This window comes from Conger conger, chromosome 8 (genome assembly GCF_963514075.1).
Source record: "Conger conger chromosome 8, fConCon1.1, whole genome shotgun sequence".
Taxonomy (NCBI): Eukaryota; Metazoa; Chordata; class Actinopteri; order Anguilliformes; family Congridae; genus Conger; species Conger conger.
Window position 1 is genome coordinate 50,583,330 of NC_083767.1, and position 14,198 is coordinate 50,597,527.

Sequence of the window (14,198 nt, forward strand, 5' to 3'; positions counted from 1 at the left end):
TGATGTGCCACTGGACCGAAGACCACAGGTTTGAGTCCCAGAGTTGGCACTGCTCTTGTACCCTTGCCGTGATACTTTGCCTGTGTGGCTTCACAAAATATTTAGACAAATCTGTGCGGAAAAAGGAAAATTTGTCATCAGTGAAGAAAAAGTTACTGGACTAAGGCATATGTTTGCTCAATAAAGCTAATGCGAATTATTTGGTCAGCAAAATGCTAAAGACCATTGTAATGCATTCTGTGCTAGACGGATATTATGGCACGGCACAACACGAATCTCATCAGTTTACCTGTGAACGTGCATCCTGAGAGGATGGAAAGGCAGAATAATCATGAATAAATATTGTAATATTGATGTTATGTAATGGGAAGTGTTGTTCGACATTGTTGACGGAAATAATCCACCGCACTTGAGGGGAAATGCCTGAACTCTACACCTGTGTTTGTAGTCTCTGGGTGTTTGTCACATAAAAGATGGTGCTTCATCATTTTTCACGCGTGAGCGAATATCTTATTCTCCCCGGCGCCACAGTCCAAGCCCCCCTGCTCTAATGAAAGGCTTCAGGACCGTTGCAGAGAGAGTCGCTGAACACCTGTGGAAAAGCAAAGACTTCATAAAAATAATATGGGAAAAAAATCGTTTAATGTCTGTGTTAGAAATTAAATGGTATTTTTATTCCTCGGGAGCGGAAATTAAAGGGAGGCCAGTTAATGGGCGGTGGGGATTAAAGCTGCTGTCCGTCTGAAGTCTGAATCTAGATTTTCTATTTTGAAACAGATGCACCATGACTTGCCTGTAAAGTGCATCATCTCAGTGAAAATGCGCTTTTATCCGCTGTCAGTTTATTAATTTTTTAAGAGTTTTGCCAAGGTGTTGTGCTTTTGACAGAGGCGATATTTGATATCACTGTAGTAATGGAAAAGAGAGAGAAAAAATGAATGTGGCAAATCATATAAACCAAGCTGAGATATCACATAAACAAAGTTAAATTCAAACAGCCTGGCTTTTGTGTGACTTGCAAATGTCAGGAAACACGCAAGAAACTGAATTTGATTAATTCATGAGGTATGTTGAAAAATAAACACAATAAATAATTGATTTTAGAAGTACATTTCAAAAATCAACAACTTCCCACTGGCGTTGTCTGAGTTCTATTTTTACCCTGTTCTTCATGTTGTTCTCTCAGTGCATCACCTTGATTGGCTTTTCCATCTTTGGTTTAATTAAAATGTGTCAGCATGTAAATCTTTATAGCTGTGTTGTTTTGTTCGATGCAATTAAACCAGGATGCTTGAACAGACATGCCTTCTGCAAGTATGCATATGATTTGAAGACATGGATTTATATTGCTTTTTTAAAGCTTGGCTAAATAAACAGAAATAATAATTTTTCTGGATAATTTGTTGAAAATACATTTTTGTGAATTTGCATTTGTTTTACCTGCTCTTACAACATCTCACATCAAGGAAGAACGCTTTCATTTGCCATTTCTCTTGTTGCTAAGATATGGAGAGGTTTGTGGAACAGTAACATTAAGCCTGTCTAAACAGCCTGGCCGCATAATAAGTCATTGTGAACTCATCTTAGATGGTTTCAGCTGATGGAACAGGGATTGTGATTGAGCTTGTGATTGCAGTTATCAATACTGCAGTGGAATGGGCGACTTCACTCATATTTCTCTGCTTAGCATTTCCGTATTATCATTTAGACAGAGGCTTTTTGTGGAAACACTTGGTACTTTGCCACAACTTACCAGTTTCACTAAAACACACACACACACACACACACACACACACACACACTTCTCATTCTCAGCTGTCATGTTCCCTGAGGCGATATCCTATTCATTCTTTTATGTTTCCAGCATATGATGCGTTCATCTTCTGGCATGATTCCACAGTGCGTGCTAGTGAAATGACATAATAAATAGACAGTGATTTTATGCTGCTGCTCTACATGTTTATCACACTCATTATATTCATCATGACAGGTTTTGGGTAGGGTTCCTTAGCTGGGTTATTTTGACCTTTTTGAAGAAGGGAAAATTGCCAATGCACTTGTAGTTAGCCAAATGGCCCAAACCCTATTCAAATATACAAATATTGAAAACAAATGCCTCCCCACACACTTTATTATAATCTCATAAACACTAAACCCACTGAATATGTACAATATCTGCTGCAATTGAAATCCCAGAAAGACGTAGGCTTATAAACACTTGAACAGCACTAGTACTTAGTGAAACATTGACACTTTGATATGTTTTTTTATTGTAAAATGGACAATTGATTGACGTTTAAGCAAGAATTTAATTGTGGAATTTCAATCGTGCTGTTCTGTATTTTTTCATATACAGTAACCACTCAAAACCCTAAAACAAGTTATGCTAGTATACACTAACTGATCATTTTTTAGGTAGACCTGTATACCAGCTTGTTAAAGAAAATATTTAATCAGCCAATCATGTGGCAACTAAATGCATAAAAGGATGCAGACATGGTCAAGAGGTTCAGCTGTTTTTCAGAACAAATGTCAGAATGGGGAAGAACTATGATCTAAGTGACTTTGACCATGGAATGATTGTTGGTGCCAGACAGCGTGATTTGAATATCTAAGAAACTGATCTCCTGGGATTTTCATGCACAACAGTCTCTCAAGTTTTCAGAGAATGGTGCGAAAAACAAAAATTCAGTGAGCATCTGAATTATCACTTAAAAATGTATCAAAATCATTGGAATGAGAAGGCACTAATTTCCACAGACTGTGACTGGGGTCTGCCTATTGGGGCTCTGGCTGCGAACACCAGTAGCGTGAGTGGAGGGTACGGTATTCAGTGAGGGTTAGTGAGTATCAGCTGTTCAGTAAGGGTTAATTGGAATTTGTGAAATGTATTATACAACACAAAATAGGTGTTAATTGCCCTGCTTTCATTCCAAACAGGAAGGAGAAAGCAGGAGTCTTTGCACGTGGACACACAATTTAATGTTCCCTGTGGTGAAAGGGAGTGCTTGTTTTTGCATAGTGGTACACATAGTGGTAGAAGTGTAATTATGTACAAATAAATAATTAAAATAAAGCATTTTATGAATATGATCAGACTGTCGCCATAAAATACGCAACTTTTATGTCCATGTTTTATGAAATGCTACCATAAAGGTAATACTACCATAAAGAATAGATATGTTCTTAGTAGTCCTGTGATAACGTGGAGTTTTCAAAAAGTAGTCCTGAGTTTTCAAAATGGTCTTCCTCCTTAAACTGACATAACTGCAGGAGACTGAACTCAACCCCTTACTGTGTTGGAAATGGCCACTCTACAGGGGGTGCGTTTGCTGTTCTACGAAACCATAATCATAGGTACAGGGGACAATCAACAAACGTGTGAGGCCTATAGCCATAGCAGAATTATCACATCCCTCCAAAGACACAACAGCAGGTTAATTAGGTTGATTTAATTGGCTTTATTTTTCGATCCTTTCCCCCACAGCTTCTTCATGTTTTTTTCTCTTGATACACAGAGCCAATAAATACAATAAGCATTCCTCTACTCAAAGTCTACTGGCTGTACTTTCAATGTCACAAGAAAAACTCTTTATTATTATAATTTTTTTCAATTACCCAATGTGGGCTGAACATGTCCCATTCAAACCCAAATTTTGAATATCCAACTATGCAACCATAGCCGCATTCATGCACAAAACCTATCACCAATTCAAGAGCATGTAGACATCTGCCAGTCTGTTTCTTTTCACACCACAGACTGCAGCTAAGATCGCATAGCATGGAGTCAGAGGAGGACCTTTCATGTGCAGCTTTGACACTCCACAGGAATCTGATCATCCAACTGGGGCATACATTGGGGCACATCGGGATGGCAGAGGGTGAAACAGATTTCGCTACCTAAGCTTTTATTTTAAATTCACAAGTGTCAAACATATTGTTTAAAAGGCAAATCAAACCACACTTTAGAAGTTCAGCTGACATAGAAAATACAGGCTACAAATAAATTATAAATGAATAAAAATACTGCCAATGTAATTACACAGTAACCACTATTTAGCTACTATGAAAAACAATGAGCATACAGTGCGAAAGCATTAGTATATAATACAAGTACTGATTTATGTAAGGACACTTTATATAAAACGCCCTTAAAGCACAACCTGGAAAAATCCCTCACACCAGTCCAAATTCTGCCTCTATAACTCACTAGAGCGCCAACTACAAAACTGACATAATTCCAGAAATCGTGTCATGACATGTGACTGTAACGACTAAGGCTCATATCAAGTATGATAACTACTAAATGCATAGTTTCACATCATTTAAGTGCAAGATGCATTTATCTCCTCAAATATGAGAGGCTAATTTGCTAATCTGTTACCCGCTGTCTGTACTTAACGGTGGCTTTTTATCAAACACAAATGACAATAGGCCACGTTTCAATTCAGATGACAATCACATTTATGCTAGTTCCTAATTTTTTCTTACTGTATTTTACTGTTATTTATTTTTATTTTTATATTCTCACTGAAAATATTAGCATATATTTGAACGGGAGTGGGCAGCACGGATGTTGCAGTGGGTAGCACTGCCGCCTCACAGCAAGAAGGTCCTGGGTTTGAATCCCCATCGGTCAGGGTCTCTCTGTGCGGAGTTTGCATGTTCTCCCCGTGTTTGCGTGGGTTTCCTCCGGGTACTCCGGTTTCCTCCCACAGTCCAAAGACATGCAGGTTAGGTTGATTGGAGAGTCTAAATTGCCCGTAGGTATGAGTGTATAAGTGTGTGAGTGAATGGTGTGTGTGCCCTGCGATGGACTGGCGACCTGTCCAGGGTGTATTCCTGCCTTTCGCCCAATGAATGCTGGGATAGGCTCCAGCCCCCCTGCGACCCTGTTCAGGATAAGCGGGTTCAGATAATGGATGGATGGATGGATGAACGGGAGTGTTTATAATAAAGGCTACATTTGTATGCTAAAATACACTGTATATAATATAATATTTTAAATAAAAAAACATTTGAACTAATAATCTGAAAAGAAAAATAGGATGTGTATTAATATACAACAACATGTATGGTCAAGTTACTCTTCGTATTAGAGATATAAATATATTAAACATTTCTCCATGACAGAGAAAGCACATTACTGTGTTTTACATTGTATGGACATTCCACGGGTTGTTTTATGCAGCACTTCTCAGTAGGTATAACAAATACAGGTTATATTACCATATATAAAATAAGTCATTTTCATTCACCTGACAACTTATGAATATGGATTTCTGCAACAAGCTTAGCGTTTCTTGTTGGATTGTGAATAGATATGTACAGCACACTGCAACAGCTGAATGTTTGCAAATTACAGCCTTAAAATATAAAATATTTTTTGAAAATATATACATTTCATATTTTAAAAGAATTTACGAACTATTCAAAAAACATGCTTATTAATTTTTTGGTTTTCCATTGCTGAAAGGACATTTGTTTATGGGACCTTCAAAAGTTATAAATATTAAAAAGGATAAAAAAAATCTAATAAAAATGCTAATGAGCACATCCTGGTGAGATTTACAAATGCAAATAGAACGGAGCAGCAAAAGAAGCACATTGAGAACCGGATTAAGGAAGGTGTTGGAATATTGTCTCTAGCTTTAAGGAATGTTGTAACACTGCATGGATCAATCACAAGTTTCTTTTTGAAGAACTGATTACACGTCTGTGTCCAGAGGTGGAGGGATATCCCCGTAGGGTGACAGGGAGTCCTGGCTGTGGGTGGAGCTTATTCCTGTGTCAGAGTCGGTGTCCGCAGCCTCTGTCTGTGATTGGATCAGACCCAGCTTGCTCTGTGCACTACCGCTCCGAGCCTGACTCCTCAGGCCATCTGACACGGTATATTCAGCGCTCTCCGCCGTGCACAGACAGCTCAGCTGCACTGCCAAGTGCTCACACTCCTGGCTCTTTGAGCTGAGCACTCCCTTGTTCTCATTCAGCTCCTTCTCCAGTTCTGTCACCTGAACTTGTAGGGCCAGACCCTGACGCATGCTACACTCCAAGTCCCGCCTCAGCCTCTCCAGCTCGGCATCATCGTCTGCATCCGAATCCATGCTCGCCGCTGCCCCCTGTGGCTCCTGGATGCCAGTGACACACCTGCTCTTTATTTCTGAATCGATATCACAGGAAAGCTTCTGGATGAGGTCCCTGTGCTTCCTCAGTTGTGTCTCCAGCTGCTCCATGCCGTCGCTGGAGTACAGGTGCTCCTGAAGCTGCCCGTCGGTTTGGTCGGAGAAGCTCGAGAGAGGACTGGCCGACAGCTCCCACTCGATCTGCTCAATCTCCAGGTCCAGCTCTCTCATTCTGTGGATTTGCTGCTGGATTGTGTTATCCTGAGCGATGATGAGCTGGACCAAGCCGGCAACCCCACCCTCATTTCTGTCCCGGGCGGGCGTCTTCTCCTTGCGGATCTTCTCCAGCTTCCGAAAAGCCTTTCTCACCATCCTCTTCTGCCTGGCCACAGGCAGCGATTTGACATACTGGGCCGGGCCTTGTTCTGATCCTTTTGATTTTGACAACGCCCCCTTTGACTCGGAGGACTGCGATGCAGACTCACTGGCCTTCACTAAAACAAACTGCACGAAGGACTTCTCATCTCCCCAGGCTTTCCAAAGCCGGAGGATCCGGGTGAGCGGAGGGAGAGCCCGCTCAAAACCCTTCCACCTCTCCACCAGGCAGTACTCCTTGGGCTCTCCCTGCAGGGACCTCTTGTCCTCCGCAGCGGTCTTGTGGTCTTCCAGCAGGGCCTGAACCACATCTACACAGGTGGTGTGCTTGGAGACCCCGCACACCACCTTCTCCTCCTGGCACACCCACACTTGGATCTCCTCACCGGCTGGCAGGGCTTTGTCTTTGCTTTCAGACCTGAGGTAACACAAACCCAACAGTAACTGAGCCGGCATCAGCAGATGAGTGCATTTACAATGAATCTATATTTACTACATTCATAGTTATGAGTGAGTGGGGCTTTGTCAAACCCGTAATGGATGAAGGTCTATATGCTGACTCATATTAAACCAAAAACAAAAAAGTAACCAAAAACATTTTATAGTTCCATGCATTTCAGGGCGCATGGAACCTCACTCAACTATAACTGAATTACAGTTTCATTTCTAAGATTCCAAAACTTACAAGGCTTACTCTCCAATCAGTGAATGGATAGCCTGCGGTAGGTGACTGCTCATGACAAAAAATACAATCTCTCAGGGAATGAGAAATCTGCTCAGACAGGGGACGACCTGCTTCAAAAGGGATACAGACTGCATAACACTGCAATTGTTTTGTGAACATTGTTTTTATTCTGAAAAAAAAAAAACGGCAATACAAAACACTTTTTTTTATTTCTATGTTCGGATACAACTTCATGACAAGATGCTCAGTCTTTGAATGACAACTACATTCTCATGTATTCTGCTCTCCAGTATCCCTTGCATGCATTTAATATTCACATAATTTCATTCATCAGAGAGTGCTCGTGATTTAAAATCAGACAAATATAGCATTCTATTATGTGCAGTTTACTGCACAATAGTGCATGCGACTTGAAGTCTGACAGCTAATATTGCAAAACTGCTCTTGAAGGTTTATATTTTTATCTCAGAGTGCACATTGATAAAAGTATGGCAGTTAATTATAGGGTTTCACATCTACACTATGCAGACACAGATTCTCAGTCATGCAGAAGTCCAGCAAAAGATAATTTCTGCCTGGGAAGTGGGGACAGCTCACCTTGCAAGAAGGGGTCACACAAAGCAGTTCACTTACACTCAGATACCACCACATAACCAAGGGATGAGTCAACCCCAAGAAGCTCATTGTGTGAGTTTTTCTGAGGTGATGAATTACCTCTGGAATGTTACAATGTCCTCCATAATGTTTGGGACAAAGACCCATTATGTCTTGATTTGCCTCTGATTTGCCACAATTTTAGATTTTGAATCACACAATTAACACATGACTAAAGTGCACATTCTCAGATTTTATTAAAGGCTATTTTTAATACATTTTGCTTTCATCTGCCTCTAAAACCAAATTAGAGGAGACATCTAGCCAGACCACTGCCCCTTGAACATCTATCGCTTCTATACAACAGATAAGTGAAGTAGATTGTCTTAAATCTTACTGCTAAGCCACGTTTCAGAAAGTAGGATGATATTAGGTTTATGCAAATCCACCCTTGCATGAAGCAAATCAATTTTGGGCACAAGACTTCAAGTTCAAAGACATCTACTTCACTGTTCAAACATAGAGTAGAAAATACACAGATCCAAAAATAGCCAGGTTGTGAAGTTTGCAGAGGAAAATATATACTAGTCACAAAAAAGACTAACACAAACACAAAACAGAGAAGCCAAAAACTAGCCCAGCAACCCCAGACAGCTTAGGCCATCTCTGTGAGTAAACTGAATTCAGTGAACACAAACCACTATATATTCAGCTCAACGCTTAGTCCGCACAAGTAATAAAAAAGATGAGAATCTGCCAAACCTTAGGCTTATCAAATTCAACTGTTTGGAGCATAATTAAGAAGAAAGAGAGCACTGGTGAGAGGACTGCAGGCCAAATAAACCTCCACAGCTGATGACAGAAGAATTATGTCCATAATAAATAAAAATCCCCAAACACCTGTCCGACAGATCAGAAACTCTCTTCACGAGTCAGGTATGGATTTGTCAGTGATCACTGTTCCTAGAAGACTTAATGAACAGAATTACACAGGATGCCCTGCAAGATGCAAAGGATCGGCAAGAAAATACTAAACATGACTAGACATTTACATAACATTGCTGTGTCCCAAACATTACGGTTAGCTGAAATGGGGGGTGAAATCAAAAAGTAAACATGCCCTTTATAAAAATCTGACAATGTGCACCTGTGATTTTCTAAATTACAAATCTGTAATCCAATTGTGGAGCACAGAGGCAAATGAATAAATGATAGGTTTTTGTCCTGAACGTTATGGAGGGTGCTGCATATATGCGGCGACATATCTGGCTAGTTAATGGTTAGGGGTTTTGGGTGGATAAAGTCATTAAGACAAATAGGAAAGCTATGTAGAAGGCAAGCAAAATGCAGCACAGCCTGTGCATGAATGCGATGTGCATTACAATACACTCCCACAACTCCCACAAGTGCCACCTACAAGACTATCAAAAATACTATCAAAAAATGTATATACATATGGTAAGGTGTGTGTGTGTCACAATCACACAATCTCTAAACTGCAGTCTTTTTATTCTATGTGCTATTTGTTAATCAATGTTAAAATCTGAGTTTTCCTTCTGTACCTGCAGCAGTACGTGGGTCTCTGTTCAATGGTACATTAATAAGCAGGAGCATACTTTGCTCCATTACGCATCTTCCAAAACAAATTCTGGTAAAGAAACATGCATTGCTACGCATTAAAAAAAATATATCCTGTGAGAAATATTTAAATAGTTCTGATGTGCCCCAAATATGTCACAAACCCAACAAACAGCAAAAAACCTTTGAGTTGGATCTAAGGGTCCCACTCCCTTCATCTGTGGGAGCAAACTGAACGCAGCTGAATCACACACATTCCCACTTGATGTTTGTTTGCCGATGCTTTCAGGTGCTTTCTAGAGTAGAAGCATGCCATATGAAATCTCTGCAGCTGTGAGTTTACTGAGGGAGCAAAAAAGGTGTATTTCCCCGTTTCTAAACAAATTACTTTTTAAATGTCAGTAGCAAGAGCTCATTAACTCATTGTGCCTTTGAGTTTGTTGAGAGCAGGTCAACCCCTTGTCTGCGCTAAAAGTCACAGGATTTTGGAGGGAAGCACCTGTGTTTGTCTTCCACAGAACAGGCGGGCACTGGGCACTGTTCACATCCTGCTGCAACTTAGAGTTATGGATCCACATCTACAAATGGCAGCTGGTGCGCTAGCAAAAGAACAGGGTACACAGCCTATACTCACAGCCTACTCTTTCACTTGCTTGAATCTGTGCTACTCCTTCGGATTCAGCATGACTTCAATTTGACTTAAAAGAAAGGAAAGTTTCAGTTTGCTATCGTTTCATATATATATATATATATATATATATATATATATATATATATATATATAAAGTGTTAGCAGTAATTCTGTAACTATTTGGGCATAATTACTAACACTGTAATTCAGGACATTGTTCTATTTGAGCAATTCATATTAGGCTCTACATTCAGGTGTAAAAAATGTGTTCAGACAGGGTGTGTCCTAGTGTGTGCCCTCCAGAATGGGCAGGTCATTGCAGCAGTGTCATTGCAACTGTATTTTCACAATGGGGAATTCAACATGAAATTTCCATCTCAATGTTTTGTAAAATTATCAATAAATGGTAAAATAAAAAATACATTAAAGTTTATCTAAACAAACCAACCAATTAGTATTGTAAACAAAATAACAGTAACACACAGCAAACATGTCTTTATACAACTACAGCACAGGCCTTTATTTAAAAAAATACAGTATGTTCTGAATTGTACCATTTGAGGGTCACACACTGATATGATGTTCTTGAGTGCAATGTTATAAAATGGATACACAACAGTAAGTTCTGCCAAAGGAATTGATCACTGGCTGTAACTAATCCAAATGTATACTGTTCCTCCAAGCACACTATCAAACACCAAATAAGAAAATTCATGAGATTCCAAGTAAATATCATGTAATTATAACAGCCACACACAAGGAGCACCCAAATAGAAATTTCTTGATTTTCATGCCGCTACAAAGTTAATCCCCAATCAGTTTATTGCAGGCTGTATTGTGTACCATCGACTGTCCAAATACAATAAAAGAGACCCATAATTCTGCAATGTATTTAAAATATAAAAAAGGTTAAATTGAAAAATATAACAAAAGAATAAACATCAGCCGACTATTCTCATATTGTGAAGTCATATCCATTAATATATGCAGGTGTACAGGAATAGAAATAGCAGATGGAGTTTTAAATGCACAATGAGCGCCATATGGCATGCCGTCAATAGTTTAAAAATAAACCAAGTATCCAGGCTCATATTGTGTTAAGGCAGTGACTTCCAGGACAAAAAACAAACTTCCTTTTTTATCAGGATATGTTCATCACTTAGATGATTCACTCTTAGATACGGATCACCAAAAGACAAAACACTTGCTCCCTCTTTGTAGATTTCTTGGATAAACCCACACACTTAACTTCATAGCTCACTCTTTAGTGTCAGAGATCTACCAAGGAACGTGAATCTGTTCCTTTGTTTTCTAAGGAATCTTTTTTTAAACATTACACTTTTTGTCCCAATTTCAGAGAATGTTTTGAAAATCTATAAAGAACGCTGATAACATTGGACTTGCCATGACTATAAGGACTGCAATACAAACATAAACTGTACTGTCTGTCAAGGATGTAGGCCAAGTGCTAGCACTCTGTCCATTCTTTACTCTGCTTAAAGTACTTAATGCATCCAGTTGTGCTGAGTTGTTTGCACATTGGTGCAACAGTACCACCAGTGGGAATCACACATCCTTCCTGTAATTAGCTCAGCCTCAGTTGTAGTACCACTGTACTCTGTAGCACACTTTGTGAAACACCCATGTTCATAGACATAATTTAATCATACACCCACATGTTATATATCAAATTGGACTGCCTAATGCATGAAATGACATTTTTCTCCTTGCTACTGTGGATTAAACATAGGGCTAGTCAAGTAACTATCTGAGTTTGGATTTCATTAATCGCAGTGTGGGTGCCAACGAAGGCAACACACTAGCACACAAGTGGTATCGAGCACTTAATGAAGCCTGGAAGCCTTTTCTCATATTCCTTCGCCTGTTTCTTTGAACGAGAGTGTTTGTTAAAACTTCAGTCCATTTTAAAAGTTTACTTCAACTTTGATATATCACCAGCTGAGATAAGGAGATGCCCGCACGTTTCTCGCGCAGTGGATAGGGGTTGTGGGATATTTCGATCCATTTAACTTGTAAACGATATTCTTTAATCTCAACCACAGCAAAGATTCTGGGAAGGGACGGTAAACAGCAATTCACGTGTCTGTGACTAGACGACGCCAACGGAAAATAAATCAATTGTTCAACACTCTGGCCTTCTGACAAACCTTGATTGCCCCTTTTAGCGATATGGAACATCAAAAAAGTAAACCAAACGCCTAATAATAAATTGCAAACCAATTAAACTAATGCCCCTGGCGAATCAACTAGAAACACTCACACAACCGGAACAATGAACAAGCACGAGCAGGCGGATCACTTTGATAATCCATAACAAAGATCGTAGGCCTATCTGTCATGCGTATAAAAAAAACCTATTCTGACACAACACACATAAGAAAACATTCACAGTAATCATTAGCGAAAGTTTTCAATCTAATAACACGTAGGCCTGTTGTAGGCCTAGCTTTAGCCTAAGATAAACCGGTAGACTACTTGAGGTTTAGAATGTTTGTCCTTCAGTCAAAACCAGGCACTATAAATAGGTAAACCGTTACAATATGCACTTTGCTTAGGAAAGGGGTAATTGCTGGTAAATCAAGAATACATTTATTAAATTGCGGACGTAATAGACTACTTCAGTTTATTTGAAATGAAATGCAAACAATTCAATCTGCTTCATATCTTTAAGCCAATATGTTGCTCAGCAACCGTTTCTGAAATTCTTGAAAGTCGAATTATCGTCGTTTTCATTGCCATCACCACCACCACTGGGACAGTAGGGTAGATTACTACTTAGCTTCATAAACCTGTAAAATAGATCTAAACTATTTTCAGTACTTAATAACCTAATCAAACGCAAATAACATCTTAAAGGACAACGTTTGTGTATAGAGCATTTTCTGTTGGCCTGTTATTGATGGAAGATATTGTATAGACCCACGGCCTCTACAAGTACAATCGGAACAGACAGCTTCAGCTGCGGGCTACTAAAATTGTATGGACTATTATCCCCTCATCATACGCATCAGCAGATGGCTTAAACAGTAGCTATAGATTGCAAAATGTCGAAAACGTAGTGGTCATGCGATACAGAAGGCTACAGTAGTAGCCTTAATTTATGTAAATTAGAAATACAAAGTTAGAATACTCCAAATACTCTATTAATAATATCCATACACTACATCGCAGCGTCAAATACAACATATTAGCTAAATACAGCAAAACAAAGTTACAATTTAAATAAAAAAACAGTGACGATTAACCAAAGCGTCTGGAATGCACATTTGTCCACACAAAAATCGCATAACCTCAAACATAATCACATACAATATAGCCTACATTGTAAATTCCACCATTATACTGCGTCCTATCATATGCCAAGGCAACCTCTTTAAAAGTGCACTCCTATTGCATACATTTGGATCAGATTACCGGACATTTGATCATCAGAATCACAGTACTTATTTCCAAAGACAAAGCAGGAAATGGGTCATGGGGGTAAATCGTTCAAAATATGTCAACATTTAAATTCTAAGTACCTGTTTCTCAATCGTGCTTTAAGAAAGTTTCTTCCGAATGGTGCCATGGCAACACTCAAAACTCTACAAACTGTCCCGGGTCTTCAAGTCAAAAAGCCGACATAGCGAGGACTATAAGGTAACTCGAAATAGCCCAGTACAAAACCGGACAGGAGAAAAAAGTTTGCCAATTCTGAAGTTACACTCTTTACAGTCGCACGTTCCTGAGGAGACCCTCCCCTTTTATCAGAGGGTGGCGCTGCAAAATTGTGATGCCAAAAGAATAGGAGGGGACTCCTTGAATATATTCGTTCAGTTGTTCCCTGTGCTCACTTCGAACTTTTTAATCATGTACGTTTTTAACTATAGGACAGAAAAGAGTAGCTAATCGACAGCCACTATCCAGCAAAATAATCTGCGACTGCATCAATACCTGGAAAAGAATGCTGCATTAACACACACAGTACAGTTCGAGGCATATTTATTTTCACTTTTAATTCGTATCTTACGATACACTTTCTTTAGTTTTAGGTGAATGCAACATTTTGTTTAGGTGAACAGATGGGGCGACACAACAAAGAATACCAACTAATGGAACCAAAATATAACATTTCGTATGTTCCTTTTCCTTCCCTCGTAGACAGCTGTCGCGTTTCCGTCGTTAGCAGGATAAAGGAAATTTCCTTTTTAGC

General features: G+C 39.4%; 1 protein-coding gene across 1 annotated transcript; it reads right to left on the bottom strand.

The window, feature by feature from the left end:
- Positions 1 to 3,446: 3,446 nt before the first annotated feature.
- rassf9 (Ras association domain family member 9) lies at positions 3,447 to 13,703 on the bottom strand. Its single transcript, XM_061252680.1, has 2 exons — positions 13,528 to 13,703; positions 3,447 to 6,915 (listed from the first exon to the last, which is right to left on the bottom strand). The coding sequence occupies exons 1-2, from the start codon at positions 13,572 to 13,574 to the stop codon at positions 5,709 to 5,711; spliced, it is 1,254 nt and encodes a 417-aa protein (XP_061108664.1). The 5' UTR covers positions 13,575 to 13,703; the 3' UTR covers positions 3,447 to 5,708.
- Positions 13,704 to 14,198: the final 495 nt, after the last annotated feature.